The following is a 27,606-nucleotide window of genomic DNA, read 5'->3' on the forward strand; positions in this document are numbered from 1 at the left end:
TCGAGGTCGGCGTCAGCTGGGTGACGGAAACTCACGTGCGACTATTTACATACGGGCATTTTGAAATCAACTTCCGGTCGTGTACATCCGTTCCGTTCGGAGAGTGCGCAGAATCTGGGGGCGTCGAACGCGCAGCCATCTTGGTGTTTTGGGTGTAGTTGAAGGGTATTATATCTGTGATAATCGGCCGGCACCGAAGCCCTGTGCGTTCGTCCGGAGTGTATTTTATGAATTAAGAGGCCCCTCCTCGTCGCGAGATATTTATTGCAGCTGATTTCAGCCTCGTTGTTCACTCGTCGCCAGTGGGGCACAGGAGTCAGCGGCTTAGGATGGCCAATAAAGATGATGAATACGATTATCTTTTCAAAGGTAAGGCAATTTTATGCTCTGGTTACCGGTGCTAGTTAGCTGCGGCGCGTAATTTGTGTCTTTCTTCGGCGCTCTCAAACACCTACTTTCGTACCTGTCCCTGTTTGCCGGAGTTGCCTAGTCCATTTCAACTGGGTGAGGCTTCCATAGGCTTAATTTCGCTGCCCAAGTTTTATTTCCTCAACTTCCGAGGAGCTTTTGTACGCGGATTTGTTGACCAGGCATCCGCGACTTCGCCGCCTGACTTTTCTCCGGTGATTTAATTTCACTATGCCGTTTCCCGGTGTTTTGAGTGGGGGCGGACAGTAGGCAGTGACGTTTGTAGTCGGCAGTCTGTTTGACCGTGTCACGGCTTCTTTCGTCTACAGCAGCACCTGCCTCTTCATCTGAAGCACAGTTACAACATTCGTTTCGAGTTCCTTTCAATAAAGGGCTCTCCAAATGCGCTTCTTGGTCGTCTAACTGCGATGCGCAACGCCTACTTCTCCATAAGCCTAGTTCAGTCGGTTCTCTTTGACGTTGTCTGTGTGCGTGCGTGTAGCGATTCTGCGAGTTGATGTCATCCTGAGCGGAAGATGACTGTATGCTACGTGCGTGTGTGCGGCCGTGGGCAGCCTTTCTCTGGACTTCTTGTCTACCGCGCTCGTGAAATATTGCTCCAGTGCTGCTGACCGGGAAACCGCACCGTACTCTGTGCTCATTCAAGGACGCGACGTCAAGGAAAACATTGAGGACGATTGTCGGTTTCGCTCGGTGTCTAGACGGCAGTACGTCGCGATGGCAAGGTTCATATCGGAAGGAAGATCTTTTGGCGTTGCCGCCCACCACGTTATGCGAGAGCCATATGCAGTGTCTGCGTACTAGGTGAAACCAAGATGACGAGACTTGTCGTCTTGGCCGCTAGATTTTTATTCGTGTAATCCCTACTCTACCGAGCTTCCGAGGAGGTTTAAGATTTGAGGTTTACACCCACAAAGCAGCGCCGGAATTCCAGCTGTATCGCTCTTGATAACAGGTCCTATGTCAGCAACTCAACGCCAGCATAGCTTTTGTCACATTACGTGTTTATCAGCCGGTGTTCATGGCACGGGATAGACCGATAACCGGCTGACCCGAAAACGTGCTGTTGAATATGAAGATATGATTCAGTAGACACGCAACTGGGTGCGGTATAATTAATCCATCTATTGAGATTTCGCCTTGCACTTCCTTGGCTGATGCACGATGGCCTTAAGAATTTGTGCTTTCTTTGTTACAAAGCTTAGTATTAAGTTCTCGCCAACCTTTCAGATTACAGTAGTAATTCGTAGGCAATATTACAAATTTTGCTCAAAATGGTTCTCTACAAGGGTGACATAGCTGCTTATCTCTCTCTGTATATATGCTATGCAGTCTGCTGCATGCACGAAGGCTTTCCTAGCCAGAACGTGCTATCTCCTGTGCTTTTATACTGCAGTCACACAAAGTAATGCTGGCCCTGAAATGCGATGTGACTGAAGGCTCTGAAAATGAACACCAGCAAAAGGGAGCTCTTGTACACTAACACTGCGCTTAACACTTTCGCAACACTGCAAATGGTCAGAGCCTTGAGCTGTGCCCAATATGGTTCAGTTGCTTGCGCTGTATAGATCAGTTTGTTGCTCCTTGCACATTGAGGCATTTCTTTTTCAACAGGAAGGCTAACGATGTCTTAATATTAAAATTCTGGAAAAGATGTAACTTAGTACTGTTCTCAAAAAGAGATCATGTACAGGCGAGGGGTATATTAAAATAAGAGGGCGCTTGTGTGCTCGTTTAACCGCAAAAATGAGTGCACTTGAAATGTTGGGGTTTCTGGATAAGTGCATTAATCGTTTATGTCATTGCTTATGTCGCCAAAAGAAGTTTAGTCATGATTTTGTGGCGTTTTACTGTTTGTGTCTAATTTCAAATAGTCGAGTCACTTGGATGTTTGTGCCCAGGGCTTGCTACTGCATGGTTGGATGTAAAGCAGGGATGTGGTGCTGTGGGTGGTTGTATACAAGGGGGGACCCAAAAGAAGCAAATTTTGTTTTTCATATTATGCCACTAAGTGTATGTAGCAGTGCCTTGACAAAAGCCATCATAGAAGCAAGTCATTCTGTGCATTGCTTTGTTTTGAAGGGGATTAACCATGACACGTCTGAGAAACCATCATGTGTGATCATATGGAGCTGTCTCTGCATAAAACTTTTTCTTTTTGAAAAAAAAAATAACATTCACAGAAATTCATGGAATGCTTCAAGAAGCGTTCAAGAAACAAGCCTTGAGCCTTACTAAAATCTACAACTGGTATTGTTGATTCAAGTTTGGCAGAATGAGCATTGGAAGATGAGCCTTGTTTGGGTCTTTCTTCAACCAGTGAAACAGATGAAAATGTTGATTTGTGAAACTATCAACCAAGATCACCAAATGGCAATCGACGAGTTATCAGAGAATACAGGCATTAGTGTGCATGCCAACAAAGTTTGACTGAGGTATTGCAGATGAGGCAAACAAAAATTTGAAGGGGCAGCATTTGGATTGCGTATCGGCTGTAAAAGCAGCTCTACAGATGGCCCTTGACAGGATCACAAATGAAGAGTTCCTAGGATGCATCGAAACAGTGGGAAAAAATTAAGTGCATTGCAGCTCAATGAGACTACTTTGAAGGCAACTTTTTTGTTTTTTTCCTTAAAAGAATATCAAATTCTTCACTTCAAGAAAGTTTGCTTATTTTTGGACCCCCCTTGTATTTGTTCTAAAATGGCGACAGTGTCCCGAGAATCTGAGAGCATCAGAACAGCGATTTCGTAAGGGCTAGGGTGAAATGAAAATTTTGATGGAAACAAAATTTATACTTTAGAACTTGAGCTTTTGATTCTTCTACATGACAAGTGGGCGCCTTAGGTTTAGCATCTTACAATAATGATTGTGCAAAAGTGCCATAAAGCCACCTGTGTGGTTGCTGGCAGTTATTGTTTTAGCTGGACACTGTGCCAACTTTGGCAAATATCAAATGTACGGCTGGCATGTTCAGCATTGGACTTGTCGCCATTTCTCGCATACTTGTGTAACAAATTTTCTGCGAGAACGAAAAGAACATCAGGTTTGCATGTGTGGTAAAACACTTATGAAAGAAACGTCACAAATTGTATTACTGCACACACTGTTGTTGCGCATTAATGCATGGGGTCAGGCAGTGACAATTGCCAGAATTATTTTGCTCTGGCGCCAGTGCATTGTGTTGCACTGCTAAGCTTGATGTTGCACAATCAATCCTGGCCATGGCAGACCGATATTGATGGGGGCAAAACGCAATAACGCTCATGTACTTAGATTTGTGTGCATCCTATAGAATAGCAGGTGGTTAAAATGAATCTGGAGTCCCCCACTAAGGCATGCATTGTAATCACATTGTGGGTTTGGCACGTAAAATCCCAGAAAGCAATTTACTGCGGTGCAAGCAAATAGTCGCTATTGTTTCAATATGCTCAACATCCACAGTGACCTTGTATCGTGAGCAATGCAATCCCCTGTGCCCTTTACATAATTATACATCACAAAGAAATCGTCTTTGGAAGTACCATTTTATGTGGGCCAGGAACATTCATGAGCAATATTAGCAAAGTATGCCAGCAGCTTGCAAACTTCTGCACTTGACCTAAGGTTGTATCTCGCTCAGAAGCAAGACTGCAATGATTGCCAGCCTAATGTGCTCTCTTATCGCCGTTATCATATAGCTCTGGTACCAAGATGCAGCCAGGAATCTGCTCACAGGTGTGGCCATGGTGAAACAAAGTGTGTGGAACTGTTATCGCAACATGAAACATATCTTCGTTGGCTGCTTCGTAACAGTTTCACGTCTTAATGAGACTGTTTTAACCCTTTTCTGTCAAGAAAATGTGCAATGCAAGAATGTTTTAATGGATTCTGGATGGACCGTGTCACAAGGTGTTGCCACAATCACTGCTGTTTCCGGCTGCATCTTTTCATGGTAATATGTTGACTATATGTGTGCACCCAGTTCAGATGCTTTCGTAGCTGATCACCGAGTTTATTACTTTTGGAGATGTAAAACTTGAGTCTAGGGAGCCAGTGCGGACTTGCAAAAGAAACTTGCACTCTAGTGTCCTTTCTGTCACTTTGTGTCTTAAAATTGCTGTGTACATTTACAAAGTGGATGGCTGAATCGCGTTGACATGTTTTAATGCCCATTGTTAGTGTAGCACAATACTGAACATTGCATTGTGCAGTCAAAGTAGTATCAAAAGGCATTCAGTGGCATTCAGAGTAAGACTCCTGCTGCAGCTAGCTTCTAATGCAATAGCAGCTGATTATTATTGCCCCCTCAACCACTCTAAGAGCAGCTTGCTATAGTTGGCCTCCCCAAAATCAATCCCTTATGCAGATGTGTTTCAGAGAAATTTACTCACGAAACTATTGGCTGACATGTTTGTGTATTTAACCTTGACTTCCTCTAATCTTCCGTTACAGTGGTCCTGATAGGGGATTCTGGCGTTGGCAAGAGCAACCTTCTTTCGAGGTTCACACGGAATGAGTTCAACTTGGAGAGCAAGAGCACCATTGGGGTGGAGTTTGCCACACGCTCGATCCAGGTGGACAACAAGACAGTCAAAGCTCAGATCTGGGACACAGCAGGCCAGGAACGCTACCGTGCCATCACTAGCGCGTGAGTCTTGCTTGCTAGTAAATGTGTGCTTAAATGTATAATATGCAGTAACTTGACCCTCTAATGCCAGTTGTCGAGAATTCGTGATCTACCAAATAAGTGTAGCCTATGCCCTGGAGGTACATTTGCTGGCCCAAGTGCCCGCTGTCACACATTCGCGACAATGGCTTGTGGTGCCATCTAGGAGCAACAGTGGAAGGCTGGCAACCGTTGTTTGGGCTTGCGGTCGATGAGGAGCTCACATGTGAAACATCAACTATTATCAAAAATTTTTACAGAATATAAAGAACATCAGTTTATGCTTCAAGAATTTTCACCGTATTGTTTACATCTGAGATTACAACAAGCGTGTAGTGAGCTTGAAATTAGTAATTTTTTTTGCGTTGCTACTCTGGCCACAGTTTGTCGCGTATTCGTGCCATTTGGCATTTATGGCATTCAGTGGCTTTAGCAACAAGTTGTCCTAACACCAAGGAAAGGCCTTGTTTTTCAGGAGGCAATGGAATTTAGGATTTTTTTTATGGTAAAAGGGGCTTCGCACATGCCTTCTGCCGCATGATATAAGTAGTGACAGCTGTTTTAAGAGAGAAAAGTGTTGCGAAGTTGGTGCCTGGTAGCTAGTGGGCAGCATTTTGTTGTTGCGAGGGGCACATATTGAATGGGGCAGTGGTGCAGGGCAGGGCGGTGTTCTTGCACATTTGTGCGAGGTATTTCTGCTACAGAAATAAATTTGGGGGGTGAGGGTAAATGTCTACTCTAAAAAAAAGTTAACACCCTTTGGGGCTTGTCCCCAAACATTAATCGTCATCTGTCTTGCTTGCATTTCCTCTCTTGAAAACTCTGTGCTCGCTGCTTTCCTGTCGAGAATGCTGTGTCAAGCTGATAACATGCAAGCCATTTGTGACTAGGAAGAACCGGGCTCGCAGCGTAAAAGGAACTGCTGGCAAGACAGATCATAATTATTGTTTGGGGGAAAAATACAACCCAAAGGGTGTAATCCTTCTTTTAGTGTAGTGTGACCCCCCTCCCCCCAGCTACACCTGCAGCTTACAGCCTGCGTTAGCATTGAACACTGGCTGGCCATCAATAATAGCACACGCCAACCATAAAAGGCATGTCCAGTTCGGTGTGCGCGCAAAATTCAGTGTGCACCTCTGTCTGAACAAAAGTGCCAACTATTTGCAGTATTTTCAGGAGCCATAGGTTACCAGAAAAGGTCACGTTGGCCATTTGATAAAGGTGTGGTCAAGTTTTGTGCAACTAAGACAGGAACTGGCCTCGCTCATCTCTTGCAATATGTGTGCAACATTTTCTGGGCGTAGTGCCAGGGGTTGCGAATTCAAAGTTCATAGAAAATTAAGTCTTCACACAAAGTACTGCTGGCATTCAATTGCATGGGCTAAATGAAGTTAATATCGCCTGCAACAATTTTTTCTTCTTTGTCTTTAATAATTATAGCCTTCAAGTGTTTAATGACCTTACCAAGACTGGTATTTATACCAGTTTTGTTCATCCTGATAGTAATCATCACCACTTGATGCTAAAGAGTGTAAACCACGTGCTTCCTAGCCTATAAGCGGCTATCAATGTTATCCCTCCTTGTTTCACCGCTGTTCAAGCAAATTTTTTTCCTTGTTGGTGAAATTTGTCCCTCGTGACGCATTTGTTGCAAACATTCATTATTTCATTAGTTCACATGTCCAAAACATAGGTGGTAGTAGTGCTGAGCTCAAGGATTCCACATACCGTATTTACTCGCATAATGATCGCACTTTTTTTGTCAGAAAAATTAAAGCAAATTCAGGGGTGCGATCATTACGCGGATTAAATTTCCCGGGAAAAAAAAAAATATTTTTTCGTCCGCGTTTGCTGCGGGATGCGAGATTGCGGGTGCGGGACACCAAAACAAAAATGGCGGCTAGCGGAGCGAGCCGAACGCGCCGAACGCGATTTTTTTTTCTTCTCGTGAGTACATTACGTGCATTGAAACAGTTTCTTCCGTATTAGTGATGAATAATATCGTTAATATCGGCAAGTTTGCGGCAATAATGTAGCCATGTACACTTTGAGGGGACAGAAATAGGTGGGCGCGCTTAGCTGCCAGTGACAGAAACACATGACGGGCATGCTGCGGAAACTGCGGCATCTGTCTTCACTTCTTTCCGCTAAGGGTGGGCGAACATCTTAGCTGTGTTACAAGCGTCGGCGTATGAATAGGGCATACTTTTAACGTATCAGAGTAAACGTGGCTACTATCACTGCCGCGCGCGATTTGTTGCGTGCTCACGAGTGCAAAAGCAGATGAAAAGAATCGAAATGCGCCTTTATTGTTTTTGTTGACATCAGCCATTATAAAGCCAACCCATAATAAAGGCAAGTTTGGTTGTACCTCATTTTGTCATGGAAGTGCGGAAAGTGATGAAAGTAATGAAATGAGGCATCTACTTAAGAATGTTTAGTGCGTGCAGGCCGCTTGGCTTGTCTTGAAGAGTCGTTCGCGTAGCATTCGACAGGTGGTAAGCGCGATCATTATTCGCTAGACTTAGCACACGACATATCGCTGCGGCAAGTTCGGGGTGCGATCATTACGCGGGAAATAAAAAAAATCGAATTTTGACGACAAATTTTAGGGGTGCGATCATTACGCGAGTGCGATCATTATGCGAGTAAATACACGGTAGGTTTCCATAATGTTCATTGCAGCAGCAGCTGGGGGGAGTTTCTCACAGTGCAGCAGTCGAGGGGATGGCAATGTTAGCATGAAGTGGGAAGCAGTATTGTTTTTTTGATATCTTGTTGCTCGCTTTGCCTGCTGTCAAGGTATTGCAGCTGAGCAAGCAGGAGTAACTTGAGGATGCAGGAATATGCACTGTGCTAGCATTTTTCAAAGCAGCACCAATAAAGCCCCTTAGGTTCCGGCAGCACGTGTCTGTCTTGGAAGGCTACCTTAAAGTACAACTTTGAGGGAATTCTGAAGGGTAATGTTAAACAAATATTAAGTGACAGTGCTTCAAAATGTTTTAGGTGTCTGATTCACTGGAAATGGACATTTCCTAAGTGAGAGACTTGTCTAAGCATAGTACAGGATTTGTCACCACTGTGAAAATACTGTACCAGCCCCGACCCTACAACTAATGCCCATATATATTTGGTCACATGAAAAGCAGGTTTGTTTCATTTCAGTGTGAAATAACTTTTTTCTTCCAAACAGAACTTGACTATGCTAAGTGTTCAAGCTACTCTATTGGTGCTTTTTATGGTGTGCAACATCGTTTCTGTATGTGCCTGCCGTATATAGAAGTAGAGATGTGGCAGAACAGTAGCCCACAAGTGAGTGAAGACATCAGAAGATTAAAAGGCATGTATATCAGCATGCATGTTCGTGTAGTGAACTGCCAAATACAACAGTGCACTGTGAATCAAAGCAAGTGATAGCACCTGGAAAGGCGTGACCTTCAAGATTTTTGCCACAGGAACATTGAGGGACATTGTGACAAGCCTTTCAAATAGCTTTTTCATGATGTGCATGCACAGTTAGCAGTCTTGCTGCTGTTATTGGGCCATTCGATGCATTGTTGGTTTGATCCTCCAAAATGCTGCGTCATTCTTTGCTATGAGCACTGTAGTGCCATCACTGTGACACCATAGAGAGCTAACTTATTGCGGTTAGTTAAAGTGGGGAATGACGTGCATCATCACATTGCTCTCCTTCATCATGGGCAATTTGAAATTTGAATGCGATAAAATGTGGAGCCTTTGCTTGCAATTTTCTCCGAAACTTGGCATACAAAGAATGTCACGAAATTTGTATAAGGACAGTTTAATCTGGATGGATTCATTGTTTGTCTGCCTGCATAGCCAAATTTGATTCAGAGCCAAACTGTGCAGTGGAATAAAAGCTACGGTTACTACAGTTACAGCTATAGCAGCCGCTAAATTTTGAAGGCTATGCTTTTGCTACCTGGAGGCGCTGGAAACTCAGCACGGCTGCCTTTTGTCATCAATTAAAAAACTGTTTCGGAACTCCCACACCACACAACAGGTAACACTACCAAACTTCTAAAAAATCAAGGGTACAGCCATTACACGAGTATATATATTTCATCATAGCATCACATATATTGTGCAGAAGTTTCAGGTTTGTCTTGAAGGGGCAGTATGCTGTTTTACAGTAAATGACTCACTCCACTGGTAACTTTCTGAAACATGGGAACATGCTACATATGTGGCTATGTGCATGATATCAACAACACATTAAGAAATTCCCCCAGTGGGAATTGAACCTTACTATGCATTATGAGGTATACTCTGCCATGAAGCAAATCCTGAACCTTCTAAGATGGTGCGCAGATTGTTACTGCAGCAATCACTGACATTAGTTTTGAAATTTCAGGATGGCACAAGGCACATAACTCATAAAAGTATGAGAATGTGTGAGGGTCCTTGGTTGCTTCACAATGAAATTATGAGGCACATGCCTGCTTGTGTCATGCACTCATGAGGTGTCTTGGCATTGCTACATGGAGGCCTATGACTGCTTGGGTGCTTGTGTAAGAGTAACACTGATCTTCCTAGATTTCACAGCAAAGCTACGCATAAGACTTATATATTTCCCTCCACTTGCCTCACCTTTGCATCGAAGTACTCTTACAATCCTATGCATTTTTCGTACACTTGCAGACAACTTTGTGTGGCAATGTAGAAAAAGCTACGTCGGCAAAGCACGCACAAGTGAGAGTGCTTCTGAAAAAGTCACATTTTCATCCATATTAGTTAAAGCTGGGAAAGAGAAACCATAAACACTTTATTTACTACAATATAAAGCAGAGCATGCCACTGAGTGCTAAATTTGACCTATTTTTATGCTTTTCTGTGTTTGGGCAAACACAGAACCGTCACACATGGAAGCTGCATCTGTTCCAAGAGGCCAAAAGTGCTGTCAAATGCTACTGACCTACTTCATACGGTAATGTGTGTGTTAACGCTCCACCCTTGTAGCTTTCCCTTACTTGCCACAGAAATTTGCCTGGAGGTGTAATGACTCGAGTAAAGTTGAGCCTCTTCGTTCCACTGATCATTCCTCTGCATAACAATGCTTCTGCATTGCATCATGGTTGGATGTGTGCTGTGCCTATGTGCAGGTACTACAGGGGAGCTGTGGGTGCACTGTTGGTGTACGACATAGCGAAGCATCTGACCTACGAGAATGTGGAGCGTTGGCTGAAGGAGCTGAAGGACCACGCTGACCAGAACATAGTTATCATGCTTGTGGGCAACAAGAACGACCTCAGACACCTTCGGGCTGTGCCTACCGACGAAGCAAAGGCCTTTGCTGGTTAGTGTGGTTTGCACTACAGCCCACTGAAATTGGAATACTGAGGCCCTTAAAACTGTTTTGCTTATCATTGGTGCCTCAGTAGGATTGCCTATAATCCATATGAAGCTACATTTGCATGAGGCAAAGTTCAAAGAAATGGGCAAGTGAAAGCAAGACAGATGATCTACGCTGCCTGAACCAAGAATTCAATCTAGTCATTGGAATGGATCAAATTAGCTGTAGCTGGCAGCAGCTTTAATAAAACACAAATTTACAATAGCAATACTCAAAATAGGCAGGAAAACCATTACTTCTGGCCAAAATACATAAGAAAATGTTGTGGCAAAATTTTGGTTGCAGTTATGATCATATTCTTTTCACTGGAATAGCGGGTGCATCAAGTAGGATAGAAAATCGAGCCTGTCTGAAAAAAATGTCTGAGCAATCGGTACCTAACTATTTGTATTCTTTTAAATCAGTCGTGCCCTAAACTAGATGCAAATAAATAGTAAAATTATCAATGTTACTGTGATTAATGCAAGCAAGCTTTGGTGAATTCATTGCAAAACGCCTACTTTTGAAAGTTGCCCAGCATGCACTAGTCTAACAGGTATGGTAAGCAATGGTGCTTGTCTGAAACATGCCATGCCTACAAACCCACTTTTCGTGAACTGGTAGAGAAAGGCATGGTGTTCTTGCAATTCACTGATTGTGCAAACAGTGATTGGCCTGTGTCATTCTTATGCTTCCTGCTGTGCCCACATTAAAACATGTTCCACGTGGGCACACACACACACGTAAACCTGAGCAACAACTGTGGGAGGTGATCCAGCAACTTGCCTATGCTCCGGCAGTAATTGAACATTATAGTGTCTTCACATTGTGCATACCATTATTCTGAAGACAGCCCAAGAAAATGGCACGTAGTGGGTCCACACTCCCTTTGAAGAGGCATTAAAAAACTGTTCTGAAGTTTGCATTTCAGATTATTTGAACGTTTACAAGATTTTACTTGGAGTTTGTAAAAGCTTTGTTGAAATCTACAAAGCTCATTTGTGGCAAGCAGCCACTATAGCATGTGGCACATCGGTCTTGTCAGAAAAGTCTGAGATTGTAATTTTAACACTAAATATACAATGTGAACATTGAGAATGACTCTGTAGGACCTGGTTATTCTTTCACATCAATATTGCACTTGAACCAGACCTTAGTGCATCTTGCTTCAAGGTCTCATCTGCAGGTTGTTTTTCCTAGGAAGCCGTTTTGCAACTAGCTTGCTTGTCAGCCATTTTGCTGGAGAAACCCTTGCAGAAACCCAATTATGTGAGGATAATAATTGCTGAAGCTTGAGTTTTGTGGGAGAAAACTATAATTTGCCTGCCTGTTTTGGCTGCACCTGTCATAAAGTGGCCTTGGAGTGATTCAGTGCTCAGAAAGTAGTTTTAATTTGTAATTAGACATATAATCATTTACATCCTTGCTGTGGTGCCAACTTGTGGACGATGCCCTAAACTAAATGGTAGGAAGGAGTGGCACTTGGGCAGCAGTCTATGCTAATTAATGTTTTACTCTTTTGGATAGGATTTAGTCTTTTCTGTGCTTTCTTTCTTTAACCACTAAGGCCCAAGAAAATCTAGCCACTGCATTTTTTGTTTTTGGTACATGGTGTTCCTTCCCTGCAACAGCACCAGTGAATTTCAATGAATTTTGCTTTAGTTTAAAAGGATGCTGTATAGTGTAAAATACACACTGCACCTTTTGGAATCAAACTGGAAGTAGGTCTTCAGAAAAAGAGATGCTTAAGTTCAAGGATAGTGATAACATAATTTGTTGCAAATTGAAAGGGGAAGAATACATTGCTTTGTGACTTCAACAGGAAGTAAGATTCTCTTGTCATTTTCTAGCCTATCTTAGAGATCAGAACTGATTGTTTCAAATAGTGGGTTACACAAAGATTATTACATTGCTCATTCTACTTGGTTGAGCATTTCCTTTAACTCCATCAGCCTCCTTTCCTTCCTATTTCTTGCAGTTTGTAATATGTTTGTACATGATCTTTATTTAAGGTGTCCTTGAGATAATCTTCAGCCCTTTCAATGTGTTCCAGCTTACCTGTAACATAGTTTTCTGTAACAGTGATTGTGAAGACAAGGTCAGTGCCATCTTCATCAGCTGCAAGAGTGGGAGGGATAATATCAATGTGATCATGTTCTGTATATCTACCACCTCCTCGAAGCATTTTGTAGTCAGCACAGCAAAAATTGTTTTAACTGACAATATGAACTTCAAGAGCAAGTAAATTTCAATCACACACAAGAACAAAGCGTACATATATACATAGCATGTACGGTGGGATGCATTTATCTTTATTGCCTTCTGTTCTACAATTTGCATGTGAAAGAAGCAAACATTGTGTTGTGAAAAAAGACAAAGGACAGTCATCCTCACAGGACAAATTACAGCTGAATATCGTGCATTGTTTAGGATATGTGAAGTGAGCTGTTTCAAGGGATTACTGGCTTGGACACTGTCAGGAAGCGCTCTCGGATTTTCTTAGAACATCCTTGGAAAAATGCAGACCATTCTTTTCTATTGGTGCCAAGCCTTTTGTTCTGTTATAAGTGCTATTATACTAATTATTTCCATCTTCAGTTGATCTTCAGTTTTGTTATATTAAGGTCTACTCACTGGTGGCATATTTGCTTTTGGGCTTTGCAGGTATAATATTTTACTTCAACCCGTGTACATTGATTTATGGCTTATTGATTGCATACTCCAGTTTATCACCAGTTTTCAGGCACTTCACTATTCAAGTAGTAACCACTGCCATAAAGGTGCAGTTATTGTCTGGCATAATGCAGGCATGCATCATGCACGGTGCATTTCATCACTATGCGCAAAGTTGATGCTCTTGAGTCGAGTCACTGCACAACCAGAATGCCTGGTGACGTAAGGCATGCTGTGGCCACAGCTGATCACCACACTACTGCTGGCCAAGTTCAATGCACTGAAGTACACAGGGCACCAATTTTTGCCTATACTGGTGTCACTGGCGTGACATATTGGAGTTTGCTGGCCATAGCCAGGCATACTGGAAACTCCGGTCTGTGTGTGGCCTTAAAAGACGCTGTGCCAATTTTGATGAGGGTTCCTGCATTTAAAAGAAAAAGAATTGAAATCTACCATATGAAGAAAATTTTTACTTGTGCCTTAAAATTTTTAGAAATCTTGTACATTGCAAAATTTTGAAAAACTCATCTATCATGTTTGCGACTCTATAGATTGACAAGGAAAAATATCAGAATTCTGTAAACTGCACCTAATACAGTAAAACCCTGTTATAATAAAGGGGGAATGGGAATCCTATATATCCATTACAGTAAAACCTCGTGAAATTGTCCCTTGTTAATTCAGATAATTTGAGCTCATCCTCTGGTCATGGCAGGTATATTAATTAATTAGTGCAATAAATCTTGTTAATTCAGACGTGTTTGGTCGCACATCGGTTACTTCAGACTACTCTCAAAACTTGGGTGACGCAAAAGAGCAAAAATGGCGCTAGCGTCCAACCGAAATGGAGTGGCGGGGTACGCATTGCCACAGTCGCCAGCGAAAATCGTACGTGAATGATGGCAACACCAGAATGCTTCGTCCATATTTGTGCCTTTACAGCCTTTATTCTTGCATTTACTGCCACACATAACACCGCATCGGCCGCGTGCCTTCAAAACTGCGTTGCTGCCATCCATGATTGCGTCGATAGCGCCCGCAGTTTTGTCCGCAGCGGTTGTGGCAAACAGTAGTTTCATTCTAACTCGGTGTAAAGCCATCGAGGTTGAAGAGCACCGGCTACATCGTGATTGACAAACGATCTGTTAGCAACCAGCTCACTGGCTAAAAATCTGGATGTGTGCGTGGTAGTGAAAAGCGTCTCGGGAAGACATGCGCTTCGCCGCGAAGTTGCGAGGCCTTCGCCACTGCAAGCGCTAATCAGTCACGTGATGAGAATTGCAGCTTCCGCATGGCATTTGTGCAAAATACAAACACGATTTCCTGATTCCTTCAGTAAATAAGTGTGTTGACGTAGCAAGCATTTCTTTTTCTTGATACTCTCGATAATTCAACACTTGCTTAGTTCGGACAGCTTTTTGGGATGGGTTCTGTGAAATCCAAATTAATGGGGTTTTACTGTACTACATATGCTGCAGTATGAATGCTTGAGGATTATCAAGGGGAATTTCACTTAGTTTGTTATATCCGTTGTTTCATTTGATTGTACTTCTAAAGTGGACAAAATTGATGTAATATTTTGCACCCCTCAGAAATATATAGTTAATTTGGGAGTAGGACTTTTGCAAAGCCCTTTTAAACCTTTTAACAATTTCATGCAAGCTGTAAATTGCTGAACCTCGCAATAACGAAATCAGCGGGGAACGCGAAAAAATTTGCTTTCGTAGGAGTTGCGAAATGAGGCGGCACCAATACGTAATGTGTAGCAGAATGAAACTCTACCGTCAAAATTCCGTTGGCCTACTTAAGCTTTGCTCGAGGATATAGAACCGAATTGCTGGTGACACAGTGCACCACACGCGTCGATCAGCTGTGGCAACACTAGTATTCAGCACACCTGTACACTCGGTTAATTTCTTTCGGAGATAAGATGACTCTTGCAAGATTTTGGTAACTCGGCACCGGGCACAGAGCAACAGCACTCCTTGCATGTAGCAGCATTTCTCCACCACACGCAGCTGCCCGTAGGTGCTGGCATGTCCGGCACCGAGCGTAAAAGTGATCGTATCTTGGTATATCCAAACTTAATTGATCTAGATTACGGCCCCTTCGTGCATATCTACGTCCGGCGCCAAATCCATACGCAATGCCTGTGGGGTGCCACCAAAACCTGCATTCTTGAAGCAACGGATGCGTATTCCTGGACGATAACTCAATCGCGGCCCGATGTGTGGCACTGCACGCTGCAATCGCCATAACCAATTACGCGTCGGTGGGACATGGATTTCCTTGTTTTTGCTGCATTTTTGTCACAGGGGTGTACATTACGCACTGCGCTAGGTGCGCAGCTGTGCAACCGTCATCACATGTCAGTAGCGACATGTGTGCTGCTGCAAACGCGCCATAAACAAGATGGCGGCCATGATGTGTTTTCAGCACATGCATTCACTTCTAGCGCTTGGTTGTTTTTGTCAACAAAAATGGTGGCAGCCAAACGAGTGTAATGTGGTGGTATTTTACACAATCTTAGTGCAGAGCAATTGCATTTGAGCTCATCTTGTAGCCAGCTAACCTTGCGCGAGTAGGTAATATGCGGGGTTACATTCCGGCAAATTTCATTGATGCGGGATTCTTGGTCCAGTGGTTGCCTTGTGAAAGAATTCTTGTGTTTTAGATGTATTTGAATAAGAAAAGCTTTCTCCGAACCTTTTCTTTTGTTGTTGTTGTTGTTGTTGACATATGTTTTCTTCTTTTTTGTGCAGAAAAAAACAAGCTCTCGTTTATTGAGACATCTGCGTTAGACTCCACGAATGTAGAAGCAGCGTTCCATCAAATATTAACAGGTGAGGCAACAGCTTTTTATTTTAATGCTGTTCATGGTGCTTTTTGTTTCATCGAAATGCTTGTGCTGTCTGATAATTTGTGCAGTAAGATCTAAGTTGGTCAAACCCTGAAGGCCCAACCGCATGAAATGCGCTTAAGTGTCTAGTTACGCGACTTCATCTCCATACACTGACAAAGGGAAAGCTGACCCGCCATACGATAAGCACACAGTGCAAGCTTCATTGCATGTAGCACAGTATACTGCTAGATCACCTTCTGCGGAAGTGTTAGTGTTTGGGTTTAAGAAATGCTTATTGTGAATTTCAATATTCTAATTTTTCTATTTAATGCATTAATAATCCTTCGAGGGCCAATTTTTTTGTCAAATGCAACCCCCCCCCCCCCGGGTAAACTTATTGCAGATTAACATCTTTAGAGTGACCTATTTTGAAAAAAATTTAGCATGATTTTCTTAGTGACCATAAAGTTACAGAAAATATTTTCTGTAGGTAGATATGCATTGTTTGTTCATGAATACAAATGGACTTGCATTAGTAGTTATAAGAAGAGAAATGTAAATACAGTGGAATGGATGTACTATTCCGACTCGGCACTTGAGAAGTAATCACGGCTCGAATCGCTTGCAGAAGAGCAACCAGCACTCATATCCATAGCGTCTCAAACTGTGCATGGGAGTGCACGTAAGAAAGCTCTGTGGTTGTACGCCCATCAAACATGAGTCGGAAGCTTGCAGTAATCTTTCGTTTCATTGCCAACAAGGAGCAATTGGTTTTCGTGAGTCTCAAGAATAGAAATGCAGGCATACATGGCAGCGTCATTCATATATGGCAGCATTTGTATATGCACTTAACCGTCTATATAACGAAGTAACGGAAATCGGCAATTTGCTTCGTTATATAGAAATTTTGTTGTATTGAAAGTTTATCTTTATGCAGTCGGCAATCGATTTGCTTACACAGAAAGAGGCCGCAGAATTTCCCGAATTATCAGGCAATCGAAAATAGCAAACTTGAATCGGGGAAAAAAAAAATCATTTTCATGAATTTGGGAGCCGGCAGCGAATGATATGGTTTCGAGCCACGACTATATCTTCACATCAGCAGTACGAATTAAGCAAAGCCAGCCACGCTTTCGTGTCCACTCCACCCCTGTGGCTGATAGCGTTGCCTGCACTGAGACGATGTTATCATGAAAAGTGCAGGCAGCAGGGAGCAAATGCTTCGTCTGCCTCGCACTCCAACGGGGTCGCCGAAACTTGAGATTACGCAACCTCTAATACTAAACCTGCGGTAAAAAGCTTGCATGATGCCACATTGTCTCGGCACACCCTCTCTTTGCACACAAGGCAGATTACCTCTAAAACAGGGTGCGCAAATGCATATTCCCGCAGCCACGCTTAAAGCCATGTGCAACCACAGCCGAGATGCGTGCCAGAAATCGCGATGTGCGCCAGGAATCTCAATGCGTGCCAACTTACCCCTCACCCCCGTGCCGCTTGATCTCATTATTGCAAGCTTGCTCCCCCTCTTTCCCTAGCTCACGTGGGAAGGCAGCATTCGAGAAAGAGAAGCCACCATCTTTCTTGTGTCACCCTTGCACGCTTTCACTCGCACCTAAAGCACAAAGTTTGCAGGGAGCGAATAGGTCTTATTGCCCTTGAACTTTATGCAGAATGTGATGCAGCTCCACTTAGTCACTCTAAATGCACCGCACGCAATTTGAGAGGTGCGTTTGCAAGTAGCCGCTTTAATACAACCGTTCGACCACCTGCATCCTGGAAGTTTCCATGTATATACTCGGCATTCCTTTGCAGTGGAAGCAAAATTTTGTCAGGTTATAAATCGCACGCACACTTTGTTAAATTGAGGTTCAAAGTACATGGTGTTCTGTGGGCAAGAGGTTGTGAAAAGTTAAATACTTCAAAGAACGAAATTCACGATGTGACGAAGTTTGTTATATCGAGGTTTAATTGTACCAGCACCTGCCTGTGAACAAATGCAATAACACTCGTGTAAGCAATAAGAGCAACCATCTAGCAAGGACCCTTGAGATATTAAAAACCAGATATTGGTTTTCGCGAGTGTGACAAACGGAAGCAGCCTGCGAGACGGAAGTCAAATTAACTGCCGCACGTGTGTGGATGCGCAAGGTGTCATAAATGTGCCGGCAAAAGGAAGCCATGGAATTAAAACAGACTGTGGGTGAAAAAAAAAAATTTTTTTGTATCTACGCAAAATGGTAGGCGGCCCTAATCTTTGACTTTAGTGTCTCTTAGTGGCACTCGCACCTCAGCGTTGTTCTTTTGGTAAAGCGAGTGAACATCTTTCCCCTGGCACAATAAGAGGGCGAGAAGGAAGTGCACCTTACAAACACCACCTAGACGAGAAGGCCTGTGCGATTGGCGAGTGACGTCGCGAAGAGGAGGCTGGCGGCGTGCTCAGAGATACAGGTTGAATGAAGGGATCGTGCCCTTATGGGCAACGTTAACCAGAGTGCAGTTATTTTCTATTTTTTTAGGCATAGTTGAGCAGATGGCCTGCAGCGGACAGAGGGTGTTCCAAGATTTTTTTATTTATGCAACACTATTTACGCGCTGCATTATTAAACAGCCCGTCCATAAAAAATGAAATGGTTCAACCATAGGATTGAGAATGAATTTCGGGTAAATGACAGGGAGCATGGCTGATATTGAAAAGTCGCAGTGCTGTCCTCTTCTTCAGAGTAGCTTCTTTGTCTTGATTTATCGTCGGCGTCAAAAAGTTTGCTGTTCAACAAAATGTTAGCACTGCACCATAACACATTTCATGACAGCTTCACTGGTGTGCCCTTCACATTCGGGACACATGTATTTATTCCAGTCTAAATTTCACTTTCGAGGCATTATTACATACAGTACTGCAGTCCACATATTTACACCACCTCAAATGTGTTTAGCAGTGGAGATACAAAACATTCGTGCAACTATTTACAAAGAAACAGCTGCCTTATACGCAGAATTCCAGCTTTTGTCTTCTTTGCCTTAGCATTGGCACCCAATATTCTGTCATTGATCATGTGGAAACATGAACACATGGTTTTTCGGCCCCGAGTTGCAATTGCTCCAGCGATTAGGCACGCAGCACTTATTAGGCATATCCTGGCATGAATGTAATCCATATTCTGCGGCAATGAAGGCTTGCTGGACACACAACCGCAATCGCAGCACAAGTGCAGAGACTACATGCACGGTTCACGTCCAGAAGAAAAAGTAGTTCGAAAGCATGTCGCAGCATACCAGGACTTTTCTAACCCCGAAGCTATCCAAAGAGCGGCAGGGTTCCCGGAACACAGGTGCGCTGCTTGTAGCTTCGTAGCACACTGCACGGAACTTGTATGTGGGCCTCTCTTGCATGACGTAGCTCAAGGGGAGAGGGTACAGCCAGAAGGCCTTGAGTTCTCCAGAGGGCCACGTCATCAACGTGATGGACACTGCCATTATAAAAAAAAAGGCAGACGGACCTGCCTGCCTTCTGCGTGTTGGCATCAAAGGTCTCGGGCCAGCTGCCAAATATGGCCCGGGTAATCAATGACTTCAGGTTCATGGTGTACTGTACGGGCAGCCTACGCTTTTCCTTGAAGCAGCGGGGCTTATTGCTTTTGCTGATTACAAGCAGTGGTAATTTGTTTGTATGGTCCATGTTGGCAGATAACAAAATTGTTAAACGCCACTGGCTGCGTTTATCCCCATGGTATTTCTGGCTTTTTAAGCCCAGGGTCTTTGATGGAAGCATCTCTTAGAATAAGGCTGCCTCATCCATGTTGTAAACGTCTGAGGGCTTGTACTGGTCCAGTACTTCTTTGTTGGTCAGCAGCCATGACTACGTTGCCACAGGGTCGACAGCTGCTGCTTCCCCAGAAATGAATTTGGCCACTGTGTCATGGCGGGCAGTGAAACGGCTCAACCAGCCTTAACATTATTGTGCCTGAGCATGCACGCGAAGTCCACCTCCTTCTGCTGACGCACTCTGCCAGATAATGGCTCTTTGTTGGCATGCTGTTCACAAAACCATGTAAACACCACCTTGTCGATGACTGGGAACGCCACAGCCGTCACCATTTTGTTCTTTACACCCATACCGGTCAGAGTTCGCTGAGAATGGAGGCCTTGTTTTTCAAAATTGTAGACATCGAGCTACACGCAGTTCAAAATTCTTCGGCGATCTCCATTTTATTCCTGCCCTTTTCAACCTGGGCAATAACTGCAGCCTTAAGGCTGTTTCACATTGCACTAATGGACGAAAAAAATCATTCTGCCGCGCACATCACAAAGCGATTTTCGCCGACAGCTTTCACATGCTTCTACGGCAGCACAATTTCCATCACAGCCGTGCACAAGGTTATCCCTTGCTCACGAACTACCCATGCCTGCATCATTTAAGGGGGGACGTGGTGATCAAAAGTTATCATTGCTTATTTAGTTTCTTCTCCTGATTCTAAATATGCAGTTATTTTTTCTGTATGTTCATTATTTCGTTACATAATTAAGAAAGCAATGTCTTTTGTTCTTACTACAATAGACAAATTACTGCTGCACAAAAATAGACAAATGACATATGGACCAATAGCAGAAAGCACAAGCTTCCCAATATAGGAAGCAGTTTTATGATTGGATCAATATTTCTTAATTTATAGGGCACTGAACCCCATTGTTTTGAACATGGCCATGCATTAGTCACGCAAAAGACAAATTTTAAAAACTTTAAACAATGAAACTTGAAAAACTGCTTCTTATGTTGGGTGCTCCACATATCTAGCTTCATGCTGCAAAAAAAATTATTATATCCATGATAGCTACTGATATATCACAGTAAATGTCTTGCTGCGTGTGCAAAATTAGGATTTCGAGAAAATCAAGAAAACAAACAAATGTCACATTTAATTGTGAAGTCACAAATGTGTACATAAACACATTCCCAAAACATTAGTAGGCTCCTGGGACATAGTCAGTTTGGGCATTAGCACCTCTGTGGTTCTCTTTGAATAAGCACTGCACATTTTGTGCCGATGCATGCTTGGGTTCAGATGCAGCTGATGATCGGCCCCGCTCTTTTTCCTCCATGTGCTGCATACACTTTTGGCCTGAGTTCATCCAGAGTTCTTGCAAAATGCTTGCCGAGGTTCTCCTGCAGCCAGCATTGAATTTCATCACTGTTTCCGCCACTGCAGCCTCAACACTCAGTGCTCCTTCAGTGCGAGCGCCCATATTTGCGAGTATACAGGCTTTCGTTGTTCTGTGTTTTGCCTCGCTGGCAACATTCAAGCAGCATCTTGTCAGAGAGCCGTTGGTAAATTGGCAGTAACGCCTTGCTTACATGAGTAGGTAAATTTTAGTGGTGCTTCGGCACAGGTTGGCCTTTGGTCTTTGCAGCATTTTGCCGGCACCAGGAATCGGGACCTTCTGGAAGAAGGCTACGATTTGAGATGACATCATTTGATGTTACGTGATAGTAGCTTGCCATCACGGCCTTCTCTATGGCCTCTATGTCACCAGTGTGGGACTTCAGATCCCATCCATAATAAGAGCTCAATTTGTTGACCAAATCTCCAGTCAACCTTCCTCTTCCACCAAGTGGTTCTGAGCCAGGCCCCCTGTGCTTTGTTGACAGGGCATTACGTAGTGCTGTCCCATCCTCTTATGGACAAGTTTGACACAATCCTCTTTTTCAACTTCTATGAAGCCATATACTTTGGCCTCCTTTGGGGCAGAGAAAGTATGGCTGTCACTGTCCGACAGCACAGTTGTGTATCTTAAGCTGTACTTTTCCAGCGATCTTTTGAATAAAATGAGGCCAGCCTCCACCGCCATTTCACCAGCCTTCTTATCCATATTTTTTGGACACTCATGACTGGCTTTCTATTCTTCGTATGAAGGGTCACCAGCTTTTGGTCCACGCTGACAACCGGCACGAAAGTTGCGCAGCACAACGTAGTCCAGGACAAGTCCCGTAAAAAGTTCAATGACGGCGCCAACACTGATGTGCGAACTGTGCCCGCGAGCCATCCAAGACCCGTCATGCGATGCAGCAACGTTTCCCGGATTGCCGAAGTTTACTTGGCTGTAAAGCTGCCGGACAGACTTCGCACATTCACTTGTAAGCGTTTCAGCTGCCCGGGTTGCGGCAGGCGTCAATTTCGTTTTGACGTACCCCTGCCATGTTTTCGCATGCAGCCCGCGGTGCGATATATTCATTGCTGCGAAAATATAATTGAACGCAGTTTGCCGATGGCCGGTGCCTTGCATCGCGCGCGCAGCCAGAATATTAATGGCAAACGAATTCACCCGAGTCCCAGTCACATGCGGCGAGCACCAGGCTTACTGCAAGGCCATATTCGTGTTCCGTCTGGCTGATTGTCGCGCTACCGCCGCATGTAATACAATTCATATGCTCCAGCAGTGCAGTTCACTGATTCCAGGCAAACCACGGTGAAAACAGTATCGCCAACGGGCCGGCTGCGACATCGCCAGCGGACAAGATCTCAGACTTGCGGCTCACTGCTGCGGTTGACGTGAGCTCTTGTAGTTTCTCGTCAGATCTCCTTTCGATTTGCACCAAATGTGAAGGCATCAGCATAACAGTGTCACTACAGGCGCAGCTGGCGCTTTCGTCGCACCTACTCGTCGCACCACCTAGGCCTAACACTCTGTTGGCTCCATCAGTTTCGTCTCTTGACGCTGTTGGTGGCTCGTCCTCAACAACTTGCGACACTGTGGGGTGTTTTTTGAACTTGTTGAGCATGGACATCTTCCTTTTCTTTCCAAACTTGTGCGTAGAGTCAAACTATTGAAGCTGAGGAGGCATCGTCGCGTGTACACGCACAATGATTGTATAGAACATGGAGTCTCACCTGTGCCTCTGCTGGGGCTAGCAGACAGCTCAGGAGTGGGCCCAGCCAATCACGTGGTGTTATCTTGTCACGTGCATGCGACAGCGAATGAGAGTGCACATTTCATCCATGTTTTTCCGCCGGTTTTTGTATTGAACTGGCAAGCCTAACGAAGCAGCAGCGCACAATGTTTGAAGCTGAAACCCTGTTCTTTCAAATGAGACCAAGATGGCTGCCCTCAAGGCACTTGTACGCGAGCGCGGCATCATTGAATGTGTGTCGTTTTAGCGTCGACACACGCGAAAAATCGGCTGCCCTATCTGTTTTTAAATTGATAGTATGGCTGAAATATGACCTTACAAGATTGGAAACTTGGCAGATGAGGAGAATAATGGATGTAGATTCGAGAAATGCTATATTCCAAAATTCGTTTTTTTTATTTGTGGGGTCTAATGACCTATGTCCCCCACTTAAATGAAAACAGCATGGAAACTAGTCAGATATTAAAATTTTCCTATTATGATTCTATAGTAGAATAAGTACACAACTTTTCAATGGTTAAATGTGTTGAGGCTTTACGATGGCTTTTAGATGCGGTGAGCGACACTGCACAACACCGCAAGTATGAGTGCGCAGCTTGTGCGGTGTCGGTGTGGTTGTTCAGTTTATTACTCTAGCTTTGCTGTTACTATGGGCGCCACAACTTTTTCAATATCAATTCTGCAAACCAGGAGTACCGTGATCATGATAGCTGGACCAGTGGCCATGCTGATCAAGAGAAAAAGGGTTGGGGACTCTTTTCCATCATAAACAACTGTTCTTAAAAGGAGAGCTTTGTGCACAGGGGCTAAACCTCCCATTATAGCGAAACCAACATGATGGGAGCAGCTGACATTACCGAGCTCTGGGAGCACATCACTACTGACACTGAAGCAGGTAGTGCTTCGATGGAGGAGTTTGATAGTGCTGCCTCATTCTGTGAAGGGATCTCTGACGAGGCGACTCTTACCGCCAAAGACAGCGGCGTTGTGCGACGGAGGCAATGGCAGCAGTGGCAGCGACGATGAGACAATTACCCATCTTTGTTCCCGAACCCAGTGTTCACGCAAAGTGCACTGTCATCCATTCTAGTCACTTGTTGATTTTGTGCACACTGCAGTTGTGAACCTGAAACTCATGGGGGGATGTTAGCAGTTGGCGAGGCCCGGATTTACTTGCTACATGTGGTTTTCAAACGTAACAACATGCATAGTGCATGGAAGGTCTCTTTGTCTTTCAATGTGCCTTTAGACTTTTGATGTGTGCAGGTCTTTTGGTTTGAAGCATGGGTGTTCTCAAAGTACTCACTGTTGCTTCCTTTGTTGTGCAGACATCTACCACATCGTGTCGCAAAAGCAGATAAGGAGTGAAGGGGACAATGATCCGTCTCCATCTCGAGACAACATCCCCATCACTATTGCTCCCACGGACCCGACGGACAACCGCAAGAAGTCGTGTGCCTGCCAGCAGTAGCATGTTGGCTGCTGGATACACCACTTGGCTGCGCAGGGCCCCTGTAAAGTAGGAGGGACAAGAGAAAAAAAGAAACGAGGAGGGCACAAGAGCACTCCTGCACTGTGGCCTTTTTCTTTTTCCACTTTTGTTCTTTCCAAATGAAAAAAAAACTGCCCCTACGTTGCCCTCTGCCCTCTTGCTTTTTTTTTAACAGTGCCCCATTTCTCGATTCAGTTTTTTTCTCTCGTTCAGATGACCCCCAGCTACTGCCCCTCCCCTTACCCATATTTTTTTTTTACCAAGGAATGGCTCATTTTTGCAGCATTGCTATGTTTAGCACCAGCGTTGCTCTCGTTTAGAGATCCTCAGTGTTGAACTGAAGCAGCATTGCTCGTGAACTGTGCTACAGCGGGCCGAGCGTACTGGTGCATTCAAGTCACCTGCTCAGTGTGGCCCTTCAGTTGTCTGAAGGGAGATGTCAGATCATCTAGTGAAAGGTGCAAGCTAATATCTTATTTTTTTTTTTTGAATACCAGTCGGGATTTTTTTTCTGCCATTCCTGATGCTGCTGTATGCTGTGAGAATAAAGAGGACACTTGTTTATTTAACACAGCTGCACTTCTGTCGCGGTAATGTTGTTCTGATACACTACATGTGTATTGGCTAGAATTCAGTGGCTTAAGTTCACCTTTTCAGCGTAAGTTGCTTTTGAGGAGGGACATCAGTGATGGGCTCTAAATTTAACCCTAGTTCATTGTTTCTGGATTCAGAGCTGCACGTCAAGCTGTTCTCCCCCTAATTTAGCCTCGAAATGATTCAAAGTGCCAGGTGTTTTGTTGTGAAGGCGTGCTGATGTCATTGGTCCCTAACTGCGCCTTAGCCCAAGCAATCTTTCCATTGGGTGTGTACTTGCAGCAGTAATTTGCTGGAGGCTCCTCGCCTGGGTAGTCCTTTTTTTTTTCATATTTTTTACTCGGTTGTCATAGGTGTTCTGTATTCAGCAGTTGCTGTGACGGATTGAGTGAGCGAGAAAACGTTTTGTGGAAATGATCAATTTGTATTTCGATGACTGTACAATGGATGACGACATTGGTTGCGTGGACGATTTCTTGGATGCCATACGAGCGTGTGCGAGAGAGAGGAATCTGCTATGCATCTGCGGTGCACCAGCACCAACTGCCCCAGCCAACAGCCTCTGTTTTGCGCATGTCGCCCCATAAGCAAGGGCTGTGGCAGTGAGCGCTGGTGTACGTGGAGGCCCTGTCATCCCGTGTATATATATATAATTACCAATAAAGTCCCCAATGTCTTCGCTTATAGTGCTGCTGCTTTTTCTTCTGTGGCATTGTAATGAATGCTGTGTCATCGGGGGCCTCGTGACAGCTTCAGGCCATCCAGCTGTGCATTTTTGTTGCTTGTATGGCTTGTAGGGATGCCTTTGTAGTTCTGTGGGTTCTGTAGTCGATTGCTTTTTGCACATCGGTAGCACTTAGGATTGTTGTCCTATCTGAACCCTGTCCTATCCTGTTCCTGCAAGGACATTAGTCTTATCTCTCACTGAAGTGGGCATTGTTCTTTTGACTGAGTTTAATGATTGTGTAAATGTATGCAGCCAGAATAATTTGTCAGGTGCGGGCTGATAGTAATTTTGCTTATTAAAGCTTCTGCATAGCAGTGCAAAATCTTAAGTAGCTTAGTACTGCTGAAGCAACCTGCATTCGTAATGCTGAAGAGCATTTGCAGATAATTGCTTATCAGCTTAGCTGATTTATCGTGCTTTGGCACCTCCCAGTCTCAAATGTTTTCGGGGTGAGTTGGCAGCCAAATTGACCTCCATATTGTACAATCATTCCAGGTTGCCTCCTCTGCACAGCTTTGCTGTCTATAGCATGCATCTGCTTTCCTGCTCCCCCTATTGCGCTTTGCTTATCTCTGCACAAGCCTGTACGCATTCTGCAATGGGAAATGGCTCATTGCACTGCCAGCATGCACTGCTGCGATTGCGTTATTAATGTAATGGCGCAACACGAATGTGTACGAAGTGCTTCGTGCATGGCACGAAGAATCGTGGTTTAGATTCTCGACACCATATGTATGAACACCCGTGCAGGCAAGCAGGGAACTTTATTCAGGTCCTGAGGAGCGACTCCGAAACCCCCTTACGAGGGAGGAGCCTGCGCGGGCCGCTCCCACGTCAGGACGGGGTATTTACAAGGTACAGCGGGGAGTGGCACTTGCGCAGACGACGGACGTTTTCGCGCATGCGCGAGTAAGAGCTGGTGCGAGGAAGGAAACGTGGGTCTTTTGCTCCTTCAATACGACTCTGCCTAGGCTCTGCGTTTTCCGCTAGGCGTGCCGGCATAAGTCGCGGTGCGCGGTAGTGCCGAACTTAGCGTCGCAAGTTGGCGGCTGGACGTAATTAAATTTATTCAGTCGCCGGTTCTACTAATTGAAACAACGTGTCATTATTTCGCATTATTGGCGGCGCCTCCAGGACACAGAAGCGGCAACCGGGACATCAAAGCTGGAAGCCTGACTGGTCCGTGGGTTTGGACTCGCCGAAGCCTGCACATGCCAGGCGTGTGTACAATAAGCAGTCCGCTATCGCGGATAGACAATTTTTTAAGCGAACACCCCCTGGCACGCTCCGGCTTCCGCGGCCCCGACTCCAGCTTTGATCCCCCCGCTACTCCTTGGGTGCCCAACCTCGGGTGCCCTCCTGAGGTCTCCGTTTGCCGTTTATATATGCCCTCCTGGAGCAGTGTTTGTAAAAAATGCAATCTATCGTCGCGACGAAAAAAAGCGACCCACGACTTGTACAACACCAGTCAGAATCTTGCCCCTTCACATGCCGTGGTAGCTCAGTGGCTATGGTGTTGGGCTGCTGAGCACGAGGTCGTGGGATCGAATCCCGGTCATGGCGGCCGCATTTCGATGGGGGCGAAATGCGATAACACCCGCGTACTTAAATTCAGGTGCACGTTAAAGAACCCCAGGTGGTCAAAATTTCCGGGGGCCTCCACTACGGCGTGCCTCATAATCGGAAAGTGGTTTTGGAACGAAAAACCCCATAATTTAATAATTACCATTGCCCCTTCAGAGAGAGCGATTACCGAATGGGGGTGTCCGTGCCCATTGTCGCGCCGGCAGCCAGCGGCGGAGCGTAAACAAAATGGACCGCACTCCGGAAGGCCAGCATGCCTAGGGGACCAACGCATACGACACACGCTAAGAAACGCCCTCCGTAGTGCCAAGGCAAGACTCAAAGGCCCCCAGATTGTATATCTCGCACCCGCTC

The 27,606-nt window shown here is 44.6% G+C and overlaps 1 protein-coding gene across 1 annotated transcript; it reads left to right on the forward strand.

Annotated features, from left to right (window-relative positions):
- The first annotated feature begins 91 nt into the window (after window positions 1-91).
- On the forward strand, window positions 92-25,627 carry Rab11 (RAS oncogene family member Rab11). The gene is made up of 5 exons (XM_065451376.1): window positions 92-369; window positions 4,864-5,059; window positions 10,201-10,394; window positions 15,869-15,949; window positions 24,184-25,627. Exons 1-5 carry the CDS (start codon window positions 330-332, stop codon window positions 24,324-24,326), a joined length of 654 nt encoding a protein of 217 aa, XP_065307448.1. The 5' UTR covers window positions 92-329; the 3' UTR covers window positions 24,327-25,627.
- The last annotated feature ends 1,979 nt before the right edge of the window (window positions 25,628-27,606 follow it).

This window comes from Dermacentor albipictus, chromosome 4, assembly GCF_038994185.2.
Source record: "Dermacentor albipictus isolate Rhodes 1998 colony chromosome 4, USDA_Dalb.pri_finalv2, whole genome shotgun sequence".
Taxonomy (NCBI): Eukaryota; Metazoa; Arthropoda; class Arachnida; order Ixodida; family Ixodidae; genus Dermacentor; species Dermacentor albipictus.